General features: G+C 34.5%; 3 protein-coding genes across 7 annotated transcripts; all 3 read right to left on the minus strand.

Moving 5' to 3' along the window:
• Positions 1–2,714: 2,714 nt before the first annotated feature.
• On the minus strand, positions 2,715–6,135 carry LOC104761819 (AP2-like ethylene-responsive transcription factor AIL5). 2 transcript variants are annotated; one of them, XM_010484950.3, is made up of 9 exons: positions 5,638–6,135; positions 4,887–5,286; positions 4,646–4,728; positions 4,426–4,434; positions 4,208–4,296; positions 4,049–4,122; positions 3,899–3,949; positions 3,698–3,774; positions 2,715–3,602 (listed from the first exon to the last, which is right to left on the minus strand). In XM_010484950.3, the coding sequence occupies exons 1-9, from the start codon at positions 5,864–5,866 to the stop codon at positions 2,938–2,940; spliced, it is 1,677 nt and encodes a 558-aa protein (XP_010483252.2). In that variant the 5' UTR covers positions 5,867–6,135; the 3' UTR covers positions 2,715–2,937. The 2 variants fall into 2 exon arrangements, with proteins under 2 accessions (XP_010483252.2, XP_087355575.1); XM_087499449.1 differs by lacking the exons at positions 4,208–4,296; positions 4,426–4,434 and having other exon boundaries at positions 4,049–4,094.
• A 3,862-nt stretch (positions 6,136–9,997) lies between these two features.
• Positions 9,998–11,323, minus strand: LOC104761820 (uncharacterized). The gene is made up of 2 exons (XM_019240114.2): positions 10,811–11,323; positions 9,998–10,453 (listed from the first exon to the last, which is right to left on the minus strand). Exons 1-2 carry the CDS (start codon positions 11,211–11,213, stop codon positions 10,233–10,235), a joined length of 624 nt encoding a protein of 207 aa, XP_019095659.1. The 5' UTR covers positions 11,214–11,323; the 3' UTR covers positions 9,998–10,232.
• A 1,784-nt stretch (positions 11,324–13,107) lies between these two features.
• Positions 13,108–16,273, minus strand: LOC104761821 (uncharacterized). Of its 4 annotated transcripts, none has more exons than XM_087500099.1 (16): positions 15,958–16,273; positions 15,836–15,858; positions 15,622–15,733; positions 15,409–15,461; positions 15,102–15,198; positions 14,925–15,014; positions 14,767–14,829; positions 14,602–14,676; positions 14,446–14,511; positions 14,288–14,365; positions 14,080–14,190; positions 13,915–13,992; positions 13,690–13,809; positions 13,516–13,559; positions 13,407–13,434; positions 13,108–13,266 (listed from the first exon to the last, which is right to left on the minus strand). In XM_087500099.1, exons 1-16 carry the CDS (start codon positions 15,988–15,990, stop codon positions 13,258–13,260), a joined length of 1,080 nt encoding a protein of 359 aa, XP_087356225.1. In that variant the 5' UTR covers positions 15,991–16,273; the 3' UTR covers positions 13,108–13,257. The 4 variants fall into 4 exon arrangements, with proteins under 4 accessions (XP_087356225.1, XP_087356224.1, XP_087356226.1 ...); XM_087500098.1 differs by having other exon boundaries at positions 15,409–15,506; XM_087500100.1 differs by lacking the exon at positions 15,836–15,858 and having other exon boundaries at positions 15,409–15,506; positions 15,622–15,736; positions 15,946–16,173.
• Between the last annotated feature and the right edge of the window lie 325 nt (positions 16,274–16,598).

Below are 16,598 nucleotides of genomic sequence, written 5' to 3' on the forward strand. Positions count from 1 at the left end.
AAAACCAGGACATTCGGGGGGTTGAGGGGTGAACTCAGGTAGTTTGGTACTCATACCAGCAGGCACACTAAGAGAGGAGGATGGAAGTGGAAGAACGATGGAAGGTGGCTGAAGCTGATGCAAAACCGGAGTTGAGATCTGGACACTCAGGAGGACTCCGATGAAAAGAACCAAAGACATGGACGAGATTTGTAGACAAAAGTAGTAAAGGATGAGAGAGATTGAGAGATTCCGACGCCAGTAAAATGAATAGAGCAGTGCTTCGATTATCGTGTCTGAGAGAGAATTAGGACGAACCAGTCTTTCTCAACTATAACAAATTTTTTAATTAGTTTTACAGTTAAGCTATGATACAGTCATACAAGTACTAAATATAGCCATTAACGATTTAGTTTGCCCATGAAGATGGTCGGTCCAAATACCCAAAAAGCTCTTTGCCACGACTCGTTTTTTCTTTTTTTTAATTAGCATCCCATGTAGAATTTCTTCAACTAGGACGAGTGTGGCTTGTTTGGCAAACAGAATTATGAATCCATATACACTCGTTTATAATTAATTATATTAGTATTATCATGAACCAGTGATAATTATGACCAAGACATGGAATTAACATTAGTTGTTAATTAGTTTTGTGATAGAATTCCACAAACATTCACATAACATAATTAACTCTATATCTTAACCCAAGATATTGTTTCAGGTTAATTGTAAGTTGTATTGTGGATCAAAAGATGGATTTGACTAAAGTATGCTAAATGAGCCATCATTTTGATAGAACATGTTCCAAATCTTCTATGTATAGAGACGGTACAAAGGTGAGAAGGGGTGGGGTAGGAGTGTAGGACTAACGCGGTCAAACCCAGTCTTCAATCCACATATTTATTGTGGTTCAATCTTATTTTTTCCAACTATATATTTAGAAATTGGAGCTAGGGTTTAATTAAAGAGTCCCTTAATTAAATTTCATAATTTAAGGTTTAGATTTCGTAATTTATGATTTATGAAATTATTAAATGAGGAAGAATACTAAACACGTAGAATTCATAAATCATAACATATACATGCGATTTTCTAGTATTGTATCCTTTAGCCATCGTGGTATTAATTAGAGACAAATTAACTGCGCTAGCATTTGATCACTCATCACCAGGAGTTACACTCAAGTCAGTCGAATGAAAAAAAGTTATTAATCTCTGCATTATAGAAAGCTATATATAATATATGCGTTTATGTTCATATCATAGGAAAACTTACAAACGCCATTGGGAGACAAAGCAGAGTAAGGTATTGCAGATGTTGAAAAGATATATTGAAAACAGAGACAATACAGTACGTTCTTAATCTCACAAATACCTGAGAAGGTCTAGACAAGCAAATCAAAGGCAAAAGGAGTGATGAAATTGCAAAACACTCACCAAAAGCACTCCCTTATGAAGCGGACAAAACAGAGTACTTTTACTAAGTGTGGGAAGATTAAATTAGCTCTGATTTCTATCCTATAATATAGTTCGGCTGCTACTTAGAGAGACTGGTGACTCACCTAAACCCATTTATAAAAGAAATAGTGTAAACGCCAATTGATACAAAACCAAAAGAAAAAAAAAAATCCCCTAATATCATTGCTACGTACGTCACGATTCAATTGGTTATTGTCACAATTTATCCATGTAATCCAGTCAGTTATCTTCTTATCTAATTTGATATCTTCATATGAATAATTTCGATGCATATATATGTCAGAGAAAACAGTTGTAAGTAGTCGTAGTCCGATCATTTTACTTAGATCTACGAGTATGTGTATACAAAACCAAGACTCTAAAAGAATGAAAGGAAAAAACAAACGAAAGTTAGAAAAAAAAAGGTCGATGGTCGAATTTATCATTCCATATTAGTTTGTTGTAACTGTAAGTCACCATTCATTTTATAACGAATGTATTATTTCCAAACCCATTTGGTTTTCACTATTTGGATGGTTTCTAACGTTACGCCCTAGGTTGCATGGAAACGAAAACGGATACGCGGAAGCGAAACGTTTCGAAAACGAGAAACGATATTTTTCTAAAATTAAGAAATGGAAACGTTTTGGAAACATATGTATATATATTTATCTTGATATATATGTGTATACATAATATAACACCAAACATAAAACCTATATAAAAGAAATAGGTAAAACAACGCAATCTCAAAACATAAATATTAAATAATTGAATTAAAACACTAATAATATTATATATTTATATTTATTGTAAATATAGATTTTTAAATTATTTTATTTATTAGGTTTCTAAGCTAAGAAAAAGTTTATATCGTGTTTCCAAAACGAAAACGAAGTTTTCATCGTATTTCTAAACATAGATTTTTAGGAATCGTGTTTCTGTGTTTTCACGAATTTCTGTTTATGAAACGTTTCAGAAACAGGAAACATACCTTAAAAAGAATTTCCATGCAATATAAATTACGCCTTAGCGGTCGATTTCCAAGATGAAATATTGAGCGTAGAGAGATGTTGAGACAAATATACTAGATATATGAAAAAAAAAAAGCTTACTTCAAGAAAAAAAGAAACGACGAAAAAAAAAAACATGCAAAAGATATTTTAAGCTAAGATTGTTTCGCATTTATTCACATATAGTTCAACCTTCAATCATTCACAACAACAAAAAGTTGGAAAAAATAAATATATATAAAAAAATTAAATAAAAGTTCTGAAAAGTGAAAAAAGAACCCATAAGGTCATTAAACAAAGAGTTAGTACTGTCAGATCCAGCTAAATTCGTGGTCAGTAGACAACCATTAAAAGTGCAAAAACTTGAATAGATCTTTTTTAAAACCTACTTAAATAAATAATCTAAAGAAGAAAATATCTTTAACTCAAACAGAGTCTTTCTTTTCCTACATCCTTTTTTTTTTCTCACTAAAAAGATAAGAGAGAACTCATTCCAACCCAAAAACCGGTGTCTGCAAAACAGAGAGGTTCGACTTTGCATTTTGGTAAGAACTTGAAATGTTGTTATTAATCCAGTACCCTTCGTTACCGTTACCCATTGTCGTCGTTGTTGAGGAAAGCGGGATAGCCGAGACAGGGTTCGATGCAACGGAGTGATTGTTATACCCTTCTGACCCAACATAACCACCACCAAAGTTGTTTTCGCCTTCTTGCATTATCGGCATTATAGCATAACCAGGACAGGGGTTATGAAGATCGGACCCAAAGGTTGCTAACGGTCGCATCTCGGCTTTCGTGTTTGCCTGCTGGAATCCAAAAACGTTGGACCAATAATGATCAGCCGGGTCTGGTTTGATCGGTATACCGGTGTGGTAAAAAGTTCCTCCATGGTCATGGACCGGTGTTGCCACGTCGAAGGTGAGCGACGGTGTTGTCAGAGATGGAGGTTCGGATGGAGTTAGATCAACGGTTTTGTCAGCTGTTGTTGTTGCGGTAGGTTGGGATGGTTTAGGCATTAGTCCACCCACGGGGAGATTACAGCTAGCAATAGACTTGACATCGTACCGACTGATGTCAAAATTGGTGACTGCATTTAGGCCACGGAATTTGATCGCTGCTATATCATAAGCCTCTGCAGCTTCCTCCTGAGTGCCTGAAGTGTAATATCCAATTACTTACATTTCTGCTGGAATCGTAACCAAAACAGAATTATAAATCAGATCGTAACAATATCGGAATGTAACTCACTAAATGTTCCGAGGTAAAGGTCTTTGTTGCCTGCAACTCTTCCAATTCGTGCCTGCCATCGACCATGCTGATGATGTCTGCATTATTGCAGTAAAGTTTGAATCATTTAAAGTAGGAACATAACACCCTGATTAAGAGTAGTTCATAGAATTCTAATCAAGTAGGATTAAAAAGATCTAATGGTTAGGAGAACGAACAGACCTAGTGACACCTCTGTACATGGACGCACCCCTAGAGAATCCACTGCTTTTCCTATAATAAAATAAAAAAACGTACTTTGGTTAAGAAGCAAGTTCGAATTTTTTTGCAACATTTATGAGAACAGAAACGTATCACAAATTCAATTATTACCGTCTTAGAGAAGCAACGAACTCTTGTCGAGTCATATGTTTCATCTCTTCAAGTTCAGATTCGTAATTCGATATCTGATTACAAGTACTTACCGGTGAATAAATATATACAAATTATGAAACTTCTTAAGAGAAATATAAAATTAGGAGAGTAATTTACGGGGAAATTAGTGGTAGTAGTAGGACCCCAATACTTAAGAGCAGCGAGGTCGTAAGCTCTAGCTGCTTTCTCTTCCTTATCATAACCACCTGAACATAACAAATACAAGGGAGAATGATAACATTTCAGAAGGGAATTAAATTTGACAAGAAATAAGAAAGAGATGGTATGATGATGATGAAATAAATTGTTTAAAGAGAGAATTTATTGGAACTCACCTAAATAAACTGCAGCACAATTAAAATCATCACAAAAAATATCAGATCGTCCACGGTTGTGTAATCATTTCACGTCACAGAGACAAAAACACAGCGACGTTAGATTCTGAGAGTGACCTCATAAGTTAAAAAGTAAAAGTAAAAAGAAAATAACGCGCATTAAAGTAAATATCAACAAACAAACGCATATTTCACAGCGCATTTTAAGTTGAAGGTGTACCTTGTCTTCCTTTTCTGCTTTGGCCTTCTCTTCGGCAACTATTGTCCCATAGATGAGCTTCGTATCTTCCGGTCCATCTATGTCTGTTTAATTCATTAAAATTTCAATTATTACTCATTATAAACACATGCATTTTTACACATATCAAGAAAGACATAGACCTCTTTATATATTAATGTACCACAAATGTTACACTATCGTTTGGTTATTATATAGGGAATGTATAATTTGTTGAACGAACCTTGTGACTCCTCTATAAATCGAAGTACGTTGTCCGAAACTCTCTACGCTCTTCTTCGGGGTGGGCGAAGTCTCTGGGACAACTAGAGGGTTCTGTTGTTGCTTGTGTACGCTCGAGACTTCCGATGAGTGTCCACCGGAGTAGTTTCCGAGAAAGCTAGCTGCGATTGATTTGAGCTCAGAGTCGTAGATCTCGGCGGCTGAGGGAGGATGAAGAGGTGGCTGTAGGTCGGAAGAAAAGACAACGCCGCCGAGAGATTGCATTTGTTGCATTGGTCTTGTTGTCGTCGTTGTGGCTCCACCGCCGAGGAAATTTTCGAGTTTAGGACCGCCGGGGTAAATGGAAAGGACCGCCGTGGCATCGCCGGTTGAAACTCCCGGTGAACCATCTTGCCGTTCGACTGAAAATTAAATTCATATGAGAGGGTATTGAGGTAATTAGTGTTTAACTCTAAAGGAGACAATATCTAGTGAAAGATTCTATAGGAACATTAATTAGATCTAGTACATAGTATAACTCATTAGATTAGATTTGATTGATTTCCAAGGACACTTAAACCAAACAGAAGTAATGAATTGAGTATAGGCTACTAAATCTAAATAAGCAAAAGTTTAATTAAACCAAAAAGGGTAAAGAACTGGTCTAGGTGCAACAAAACACACAAAATTGGTTTGTCCTAAGTCATATAAAATTTCAAAAGACAAAAACACAAAACAAAGTAAAAACTAATAAGTTGAGAGAGAAAGAGAACCTGGAGAAGTGGAGAAAGCTTGAAAGAGAGAGAGGTGAGAAGGGTGAGGATGTTGATGATCAGATGTGGAGGAAGTGAGATTAGGGTTTGAGGAAGAGTTGAAGTTGTTGTTGTTGTTGTTGGAGAGAGAGAAAGAGAGCCAGTTCTGGTGGGAAGAAGATGAAGAAGAAGGAGACAAAGAAGAATCATAGCTAAAAGAAGAAGACGATTTGTTGTTATTGTTCTTCATCTTTGGGAATAGGGTTTTTTTCTCTTTGGGGACTCGTGAAGTCTTTTGGATGAGAGAGATAGAGTGAGAGATTTATCACTGGTGATTTCTCACGACTTTGGAAATAGTGGAAGGTCTCGTCTTTTAACTCCCTTCCTCTAGGGTTTGAGAGATAGATAGAGAGAGAAAGAGAGAGGACACGACACAGATATAGAGGTCAATATGAGAGAGACGAGTGAGGAAATGTATGAGAGAGAGGAACAGAGAAATAGAGGGAGAGAGAGAGGAACAGCACGAGGGTCGAGACTCTGTAGTTTATATTCGAACTTCAACGCTAAAAAATAGTATATCAATATTTGACAATTTTGATTAGAAAATTACATGCAGAGACCACGTAATCATATAAAACAATTAGAATGTCGGATGTATATATTATAGCTAATGATAGTTTCGTGTTTACTAGTTTTAGTATTAACTCAAAACTACTAAATAGATAAAATTCGCACATCTTTATTTATTTTTTGGATTACCTTTGAAAACATATGATAATCAGTTTTAAGTTTTTAACTACTGATAGGATTTTTAGTGTAGTCAGCAGCTCCTACCAAAAAAAAAGTCATCTAGTACGTATTTACCAAATAATGTAATGATGAAACTAAATTATTTCTAGGAAAGAAACAGTAAAAAGCAAAATAAAAAATAGTTGAGCAAAGAGAGAGAGAGGAAGACAGCAAAAGGGCAAGTGGAAGCTTTTGATGGGATGAACTGGGCGGCGACTGGTCTCACGTCACTTTCATTTTCATTTTTATTTTTAATTTTCTGTTTCGTGTTTCTTCTTCTGACGTGTAAGAACGAACGGTCTACGTAGTAATACACATACGGTGAATGGTTTGAAATTTTGTTTTTGTCTAAAGTAAATAGTTTATTAATGGATGCAAGTTGAGAATCCAAAACACAAAATCATATCTTAAGATTAGGCAATCTTAGCATATATTAACCAAAATAATGTCATATTAACCCAGTAATTTTTAATTAAAAATCTCATTCATTACTGTGGATAAGACTTAGCCTCCTCAATCCTAGGTTAATTATTTTAAATTCATTTTACATTCATTACTATTATTCTATTCGCATGCATAATAAGAAATGTTTATTTTTATAAAATTTAATCAATTAGAATCAAAATTACATAAAATAAATAATAAAAAATATAAAATTAATCTAAAAACTACTTTAAAAATTGAAAATATTTTATATTATAAAACAAACAAAACTTCTAAAACATCTTATATTGTGAAAGTGATGGAATATTAAACTAAAAGCTTAATACAAAATAGTACAAGGAAAGTGGAATAATTGGAGATGGTCCAATAAGGTGACGCGTGTCCCCTCTGTTCTGTATCCAATTATTACAAACTTTGGCCCTTCCTCTTCGTCATTCTTTGACCACTCCAATATCAATTTGACATTTTCGTCTACTCTTTTTTTCCTTTTTTTTTTTAAATTCATTACGTTCTGCGATTCATGAAAAAAAAAATATTAAAACACTTTATTAAAAGCTCGCTATTCATATCGGCTTGGCGCCAATTTCTCATTCTTTTGATTTACCATATGCTCTTTTTCTTAAAAAAAAATTGTTATGATTTTAATCTAGGAATTCGGAATCACATATCAAAATTTTAGTCACGTAAATTGAAATGCTTAGGAATTCGGTAAATTCTACATTTTTAATTAAACAACATTCGCTAATCTAATCTAACTTTTTGTCGTGGCAAAACAAAAAAAAGGGTGGTCCGTAGAAAACAATTAGTATGTTTCTAGCAATTGATGTGTTTCGTACGGAGGCAAACGTGGAATCAATTGTTGAATGACAACTTTGTTCCTCCTCGTTTATTTATCTAATGAAACTATATAATAGCGTTTTATGTTTATTTAGCGAGTTTGATTTGGCGAGTGCGACTACTTAAAAAAAGAAAAAAAAAGTTTTGAGTAAAATCTGTGGACTGTATTTGGTGAGATCTGCTAAAACCAATCCAGTTAAAGCTAATTTAATTACATGGTTGGGACCTAAAAGAAGATGGTGAGCTTTAATTAAGTGGTAATGGCGAAGCACATGGTCTGCACTTTGCATGTAAACCGTCCACACGTGTCAGCCACTATGCACACGTGTCTTCTGCATGCTGCGTTATCCCATTGTCTATCTCTTCACCCTGCACCATTATCGTGTTTTGACAATTATATTTATATATCTGTTTCCTTTCAATTTTGTTTTCTACGCTTCAACATTATTTTATACTACAATACCAATTACTCAAAAAGATCATTGACAAAAAAAAACTATGCAATATGAATCTCTTATATATTCATGGATACGAGAGTGGTGCGAATACACTAGATGCGGAAATAACACTTTAAAATGCGAAATATATGCCAGCTTTTAAAGCACGTCTTTGGTCTCCAGGTCGCGTCATCAATTCGGTGTATCACGTGTTATATAATCTTTTTTTTTTCCTGATTAGCTAAATAAACTCTAAGCCATACAACATTATCATTTTGTTCTATTAGCTTATATAAGTAGTAAGTATATTCTAATATATGCTGCCTTTTCCATTGAAAGCGGCGGAGCGATGGAGTTATTTAATGGGGATTGTGCGGTCAAAGAATGTGAAACCACAAGTTTATTATATGAAATGTCGAACAAAGCAAAATTTTATATAAGTTGAACAAGATTCCAAAAAGAGGGCACGGTGGACCGGTCGAAAGTAAAGTAATGAAACCGGAGTGGGTGTATAGCTTACTTTTGGACTAAGCAAACTCACCTCACGATTAACTGATCTCTTCGAATTCAAATGCTAAAAAAAAAGGAAACAAAAGTTTATGTTTAGTATGATGGGTTCAACAATCACTAGTCAAGTCATGGAGCTTAAAATTTGATTTTTCATTTTATGTATTTATCACTTTGCTCAAAAACTCATAATAGTCGGTCAAGGGATGCACAAACTATAAATTCGGTATTTAAAATGTGATGTTTGGTAGTAAAATAAAATTGTATTTGTATACAATATTGATTGTTTGATTTATCCATTCATACAAAAACTCAAAATGACGAGGCTATGAAAAAAAAACGTGTAATTTTTTGCGTTTCAGCTTTTGATAGTTTTAGGTAAAAAAGGAAAAATAGGAGGTGGTGCTAAAAACAAATTTCCCCAACGAAAATAAAGACAGGAAATGTCGCCAAAGAGTTCGGCGCCGAAATATACGAGTTGTTGTTTTAAGATTTCATTCACATTTTTTTTTAAAAAAAAACTTGCATTTTTCTAAAAATGATAAACATGAAGTTATAACTGATTTAACCAAGGGAAAAACACATTTGAACTAACCGATCCAGAATCAAGCGTGGGCCTTTGTATCATACAATTATACAAATAATGAAATAAGAATACATTACAAAAAACTACATATATATATAACGAAGTTGTACGAAAAAAAAAATATAGAAATGGGTCTGAATTTGGAAAGCTACATCATCAAATCATTCCCCACGTTTGCTTTGTCATCCTACTATTTTGTTATTATTGTACATTGTGAATTATCGCATGACACTTTTCCATTTTAATATAAAAATAAATAATATAGTTCATTTTTGTCTTTGTTGACTTGAAAAAAAAAGTATCTCTATATTTGTATAGGTATTATAATAAACACTTTGCTGCTTATTGGACGATGAAATAGGCATTTTGTTTTTGTTTGTTGATTGTTCATGTCGCTGGAGAGCTTTTTATCTCAGTCGTTCAAAAATAACAATAGTATTATTTTAGCTGGCTCAAGAATATCTAACGGCTACAATCGTTTTGTCCAGCCTATTATAGTGTGCATGAGGTCATGCGATTAAAATCCCAAAGACTTTATAAATTCATATAATAAGTCGCTAAATTGTTATTATATGGTGCATCTATATTAATTGGGGGGGGGGGGGGGGCATTTATGAAATTTGAAGCAAGTATTACAGCTGTTGATGGTTTTCTTTTTGTTTGGGTCCAGCTGCCACATCTATGACTATGATAGATGATCTATCTCATACATACTTGGATCTGCCCAATCGAAGATATATATGGGCTTAAGATATAAGATCATTGGCCCATCTATACAATAAATAGAATTTTTTTTTAGTTTAAGATTCATAAGTATTACGATCAAAATTGTTGATTATATATTTCTAAAAGATTTGATAGATAAAAATAAACAAGACGCCAAAAATATATATATTCGGATAATTTTTCGAAGTCTGATACTTTTTTTTTTTTGTAATTTTTTATCGTGTCGACGGTGTCGTTGTCTTGAGTATTAATCTGGTACAATTAAAACAATGATTAAAGAGAAGAGCTTTTTAACGATAACCAGTATAATTGTTTCTTGGGTTCCGAGGTGGACAACCGCTAAACCATTGACGTGGGGAAGCCTTTATCAATCGCCGATCTTTCGAGGAAGACGACGACGACGAAGAAGAAGAAGATGATGATGAGCTCGACCTGTAATCCTCATCAAACTTGTCGAATCTCTCCAATTCATCACAAGATTTTGAGCTACCGCTACGACCATTATTATAATCTGAGGGATCATACGGGCAAATGTCTATTAGATGTTACATATATATAAACATTGTTTTAAAAAGAATTTTAAAGAAGAATAACAAAAATTATAGTATATGATTTGCAGAATGACGAAATGATTAGTTATATTTTTTTTTACCAATTCGCCAATTACTGTGTTATATAAACGAGTCCGTGCGCATTATACTTTCCACATTCGTTCATTTCATAGTGTAATTAATCAAAACCTAAATTAAAAGTGTAGATACTTTAGGTTGCACTTGATTAAACGATCAATATTGTTTATATACATCTTGTGAAATTTCCAAATACATTGATAATTAAAAGTTACCATATATATAATAAACGTAATTACCTTTACTAAGCATGCTTTGGCTTGACCATCTAGAGAAACATCTCTTACGAAGATTCTTCCACTTCCAAATCTTAAGATTCGCCGGAAAAAGAGAATGTTTATTAGAGTCTGCGACGACTGAAATTGAGGGTTTTGGGAAACCAAGGCTGAGAAACGCCGGAGGAGGAGTAATCGGAGGAACGGCGTCTTCCGGTGGAGGATTGATCGGCGTTCCCGGCTGCATCTCCCACTTAAAAGGAACCCCTTTGTCGAGGCTCCGATGATGATAGTAATAGAACAGTCTAGAAGAGCCTCCCACCGATGAGTTTCTTGAGATCATTGATTCTCTCTTGCATAGATCATCCTCCATTAACAATAATGAAGCTTTTGGTGTTGGACATGTGTTATTGTGTTCTTCATTCATGATGATGCTCGTTTGTACGTATAAAGGGAGAAGGATGGATACGTGAGATTTATGGCGATGATATAGAGTGCAACTATATATGTGTGTGTGTGTATATTTTTATATATGGAAAGAGAGATTCTTGCCCGATAAAATGGGCGTAAGAATGGATATAAATTGATTTAATGGTTAGGAGAGTTGACTATATATGTGAATCTTAGACGCATGATGTATTACATGTAACGAGTTTGATTATAATGTCTTGTTAATATAAATACATAATTTTTGTCAGGGTTTGACTTTGATTGTAATATACAAAAACAAAACTCAATTACTTGTATTCTTTGGTGATCATTAGGTTGCTTTGGCACGGGCCAATGTGTGTATCATTAACATTGATTCAAAGAAGTTGTACGCTTTAAATGGTTTCAGTGGTGGTGGATAAGACCGAATTATATTTGATGCACAATTGGTTGATTCACCATCGGAAATTTATTCTAAACTACGATTAAAGAAACTGTATATTCCAAAAGAAGAAATCAACCATTTCTCATTGTAATCCCCACCAAGCTTATACTCCTCTAATCTGCTATACAAAGATAATTTAGATATATTATCTTTGGAATTACGTACCCAATTAATATTTTGTCCCGTGATTAGATTGCTTATTAATTATTAATTTATTATTTTGTTTGGAAACCGGTTCTTCATAGTGGCCAACCACAATTGCCAATTGGTCAGTTTTATTTCTTATCATTGTAACAGGAATATTTAGTAATTGCCAAGGCAAATCCGATAATTATGAATTACAATATACCAATTAAAGAAACTCAACTATCCAACAGAGAAATAAATCAAAACTATTTAAAACATTTATATTTTACTTTATCTTTCTTTCCCCACCAAGGAATTTCTGTTGAAAATTGTTTGTTTTATAAGGAACTTTTTTAAATAATGATTTCCCTTTTTGGAGTTATAAAATATTTGATTTCCTTTATATACTTAGATATTAAAAATCTATGTTTACTTTAAGATGAAACGCACGTTAATACAGTTTGAAGGACGGCTGATTTCATATGCGCATGTGAAGGCAAATGACCAACCCCTTAAGAGACGCCAAACTTTGCGTACTCCTCAATTTCATATCGTTGAGATTTTTTTTAAACCCATTTTTGCATGAATCGCCATCGCGCTAATCACGCAATTACCACAATTAAACCCACTTTTACGAAAACATACGATTTTAATTCTTCTTCTTTTATTTAAAGCAAGTTCCAATCAAGAAATTGTGGCCACGCAACCGAGTATGTTCTGTTATTACAGCAAAAAAACTTATTAGTGTTGCTAAAACTGACGCTACGTGAATCGCATCCCAATTTATTCAAAATATTCGAATCTTTGATTATAAAGAAAAAACAAGGCGTGGCAACAATACGGTATTCGAGTTTTTGACTCATGAAGTGAAAACCAAATTTTAAAATCGAGTTTAAGGATGGTAGCTAAGAATAATGTTACTACTTTTTCTCTTGTAGCTCTCTGTCAAAAAGAATGATTTCTGTTGTAAAAAGTAAATACGATCTAACCAAATTCAATTCACCCCTAGTATCTACTATTCATATCTAAGAGTTACAGAACTGCAAATGTCTATAAGTCTCCTAAATTATATTGGACAGACCAAAACAATCTAATCATGAGAATAGTTTCAAAGTGATTTGATTAGTTTGGTTTGGAACTTGGAACAAAGAACATGGTGTTTGTCTTCTATGACTTACTGTGTGATTGCTAATTTAGTAGATATGAGATACTGTAACAGAGAGTACGAATCTTGATTTTTTTGACACTAAACAACCCATCATTAAGCCTTGATCATTTATAGTAAGAATTTTTATCTCCAAAAAGGAGACAGGATCTCTGATTTGACACAACTAAAAACTTGAATATACATAGCTTCGATATGGAAGGAGAGGTTTGTGATTGGAACACATTACTAAGACTACATTTTGCGACAAATCTTTTAGCAACATACCTTAACATGGATCCATTGCTTTTAAGTTTTTAGGCATCTTCATACTCCCTGCGGATACATTATATAAATAGAGACCAGTCAAGAGTCATTATTAAGCTCTTTTTTTGTGAAACAAAAACGATAAAGAACATCTTTACGAAGAAATAATGTAACGGAGTACTAAAGGAGAGAGGAATCTATAAGTATACCTCAGCTGCCAGCGGAACTACGGATTTCCTGTTACAAGTTTGGCTACTATCAGTTGTTTCACATAACCATCTTTGTTTAGAGCCAAAATTAAAGAATATAAATTGATACCTTCGCTGCTCTGATTTAGGGAGATGTTTCGACATTATGGACTCCTGCAATAGAATAAACAGATGTCAAAGACATTTTCAATAAACTTAGTGTTGCTTCGAAAACATCAATAATTGTAGAGGCTGAGGAAAATAGTCTCTGAGCTGTTAGTAAAAGAAAAATGAGGAAGAGAACCTGTTCTTGGATTATACTTCTTGCCTCAACAAGCTGAGCTTCGAGTTCAAGCTCTCTCTCTGTTGCTTCAGATGTAACAGATGCTCCTTTAGGTTCATCTTGTAACTGGACCATGCGTTCCTTTATTTTTATGTCCCAAGGAAATAATAAGAAACAGCAAAAAGGTTAACTACAGATAAAAGATGGAATTTGCTGAGTAAATGCATAATGTCGTTAAGGAAAAACCTTTATAGAAGCCATCTTAGTGCGCAAACTTTCTTCTATATGACCTCTACCCATCCGGAAAGGTAGATCAAAGACGTCCTGTGTCATGACTAGTTAGTTAGATACTGGACCATCAATTATACAGGATTATTACAAACACATTCAATAAACTAAGATTATACATACCGTCTTCCCACCCAGTGGAGATTGTGAAGTGTCAACCTCACGTTTGTCACTGCCAGCCAATGAAGGATTAGCTGACCCGTTTGGAGCATTTAGGAAATCACGCATATCCGTCTGCAACAAAACGAGAGATAAAAACTTTCGCTTATGAATAAAACATCTTAGGTTACTCAAGTCTCAAGTTAAGCTTAGCATGAAAAAAAGAGCAAACCTGCATGGATCGTAGTAATGCTCTTAGATTAGTGTTCTCAGCCATTAATTCTTGATTTTTCGCTTCATACGCATCCACCTGTAGGGGCAACGTTATTAAAGAATATGCCCTTTGGAACTCTGCATTGTGTTATTGATTTGATGTAGTTAGACTCATACTATCTTTTTGTAGAAATCAGTATCAGTCTTCTTGCCATTCCAGGTACCACGCTGCCTCCCTTCTTTCTATTATGTATATCAGACAATCAGTTAGGTGAAAATTTCCACATTTATCATTTTAATTATTGGAAAAAGCAAGAAGCTGGTAAAAAGGACCTGTAGCAGATTCATAATCTCCATTCCAGATCTTGATTCTTTCTTTTTCTCCATTAATACTTGATTCAGCCGTTCCTACAAGAGAAACAAAAAAAACTTAGTGATCACAATGCAGAATTTAAACAGGATACATAAAAGTAAGTTCCACGAGATAAGATGCACAACCTGCAACTTAATGTAATCCTTTTCCTTTTTCTTCATCTCGTGAATCTGTTGAGCTTTGACTTGCTATTCAGAGATTAGAGTATAAATGCAGAAAAATCCATCAGTACAATTCCCCCAAAAGAGAAAGTAGTTAATCCAAATACTATAAACTATCAGACCTGGTTACCAATCACCATCCTTTGGAATTCATCCCTCTCCTGCTGTAGCTTTTCAATCTGGGACTTCAAAGCTGCTGTGTTTTTGGCTTCCTGTCAAAAGAGTGAAGTCAGAATCAAACTCTCTTCAATCAAGAACCTAACCAAAAATCATCTCAGCAAAAACTTGAAAGGACTCACGGTTCTGGTAATTGTAGCGATTTCCCTGTCCTTCTGGTGAAGTTGCGCTTCAAGCCTCTCAACTTTAGCTTCAAGTCTAGCTATATCCGATTGTTGTCTATACACAGTAAGGGAATGCACATAAAAAACATTATGAACCCCTTCCGAAAATCAAATATCAAACTATGTTAAAGCATGATAGAGCAATAAAACATCTAGAAATATATATTCTTAGCCAGTGAAACACTTAACAATAGTCAATTCCTCCAAGAACAACAATTCAAAAGCCGCATTGAAAATTCAAAGAAGGAAGAAAACCAAAACTCACCTCTGTCTCAGCTCATTAGCAGAGTCTCTAAACTCTATATCACGCTGTCGCTGCTGCAGCAACGAGTACATACAATTGCAGGTCCTTGAGATAGAAACCTAAACCAAACAAAAACCCTAAATCAAACCCCCCCCCCCCCCCCCCCAAACCTCCCCTACAACAATTTCACATTAACGACGAAATCAATAATTAGAAGAAGAAAAAAAAACACACCGGATCATTCGAAAAGAGATCGAGCGACGCGGGAAATCCAAACGTAACCATCGTCTGATTCAAATACTTCGTACAGTGCTCCAAATTATCCACATTCGCGAATGTGTAATCCCTTCTCAATCAATCCAGAACAAAAAAAAAAAAAAAAAAAACCCTATCAGTACTAATCGGAGATTCTAAAAAGTAAAACCCTAGGTGGATTAAGAAAACTAACCCAGTCGCAGACTGAGATAAAACCTGTGAATCCACAAACCAGAGAATGAAATCAATTTCACTTTAAAAATCCGATGAGAAATATCAGAGAAAACAATCAAATCGGAAAACAGTAAATCTTACTTTGGCATCGTACTCAGAATCAGACGCCGGCATTTTCGAAACGGCGACGGTTAATCTCCTCCTCCGTCGTATACACACAGAATCAGATCTAATCGCGAAAGCTGATAGAGAGAGAGAGAGAGAGAGAGAGAGAGAGAGAGAGAGAGAGAGAGAGAGAGAGAGAGAGAGAGAGCGAAACACAAATTCAAAAATCAAAAATATCTGAAACGGAATGTTTCTGGGAGGAGAGCGAAATTAAAAATAATAAAACTTTTTAAAACCTCTCTTTGCTTTTTTTTTTTTTCTTTTTCCACTTTGCTTTTTTTGTTTCAGTAATAATCAAAAGGATTTGATAATGAGCTTTAAGGTTATGATCCACTGCGGAGACACCCACTGGCTTCAGTTCTCCTCCACGTGATTTTGACGCGCCAACGGTTGACATTGGGCTACCACCGTATTAATTGGGCCTTGTAAGCCTAATTGGGCTCTTTGTAAAGCCTCTCTTAACAGTTGTGCTAATGTAGGTAAGATGAACATGGTAAAATGATTATCATTGTTTGGTTAGAAACAGACCAAAACAGCAGGTAAGTCTTTTGATTGTTATTATTATTTTTTTTGATTAGTATCGGGGAGTGAAATAAGCAAACATTAACGTATGTCTG

Source organism: Camelina sativa, chromosome 18 (assembly GCF_030686135.1).
Source record: "Camelina sativa cultivar CO46 ecotype springtype chromosome 18, ASM3068613v1".
NCBI lineage: Eukaryota > Viridiplantae > Streptophyta > Magnoliopsida > Brassicales > Brassicaceae > Camelina > Camelina sativa.

Bases quoted from the DNA above. Each gene is read 5' to 3' on its own strand.
- LOC104761819 (XM_010484950.3), bottom strand. From the start codon at position 5,866: ATGAAGAACAATAACAACAAATCGTCTTCTTCTTTTAGCTATGATTCT. The intron at 5,287-5,637 runs GTTCTCTTTCTC...TTTAATTTTCAG, and splicing joins AGCTTTCTCCACTTCTCCAG to TCGAACGGCAAGATGGTTCA. The intron at 3,603-3,697 runs GTGAGTTACATT...ATTACACTTCAG, and splicing joins CCTTTACCTCGGAACATTTA to GCACTCAGGAGGAAGCTGCA.
- LOC104761820 (XM_019240114.2), bottom strand. From the start codon at position 11,213: ATGAATGAAGAACACAATAACACATGTCCAACACCAAAAGCTTCATTA. The intron at 10,454-10,810 runs GTAATTACGTTT...ATGATCCCTCAG, and splicing joins CCAAAGCATGCTTAGTAAAG to ATTATAATAATGGTCGTAGC.
- LOC104761821 (XM_087500098.1), bottom strand. From the start codon at position 15,990: ATGCCGGCGTCTGATTCTGAGTACGATGCCAAA. The intron at 14,366-14,445 runs GTATGAGTCTAA...TTGCCCCTACAG, and splicing joins CTGATTTCTACAAAAAGATA to GTGGATGCGTATGAAGCGAA. The intron at 13,560-13,689 runs GTTCTCTTCCTC...ATTCTATTGCAG, and splicing joins GAAGTATAATCCAAGAACAG to GAGTCCATAATGTCGAAACA.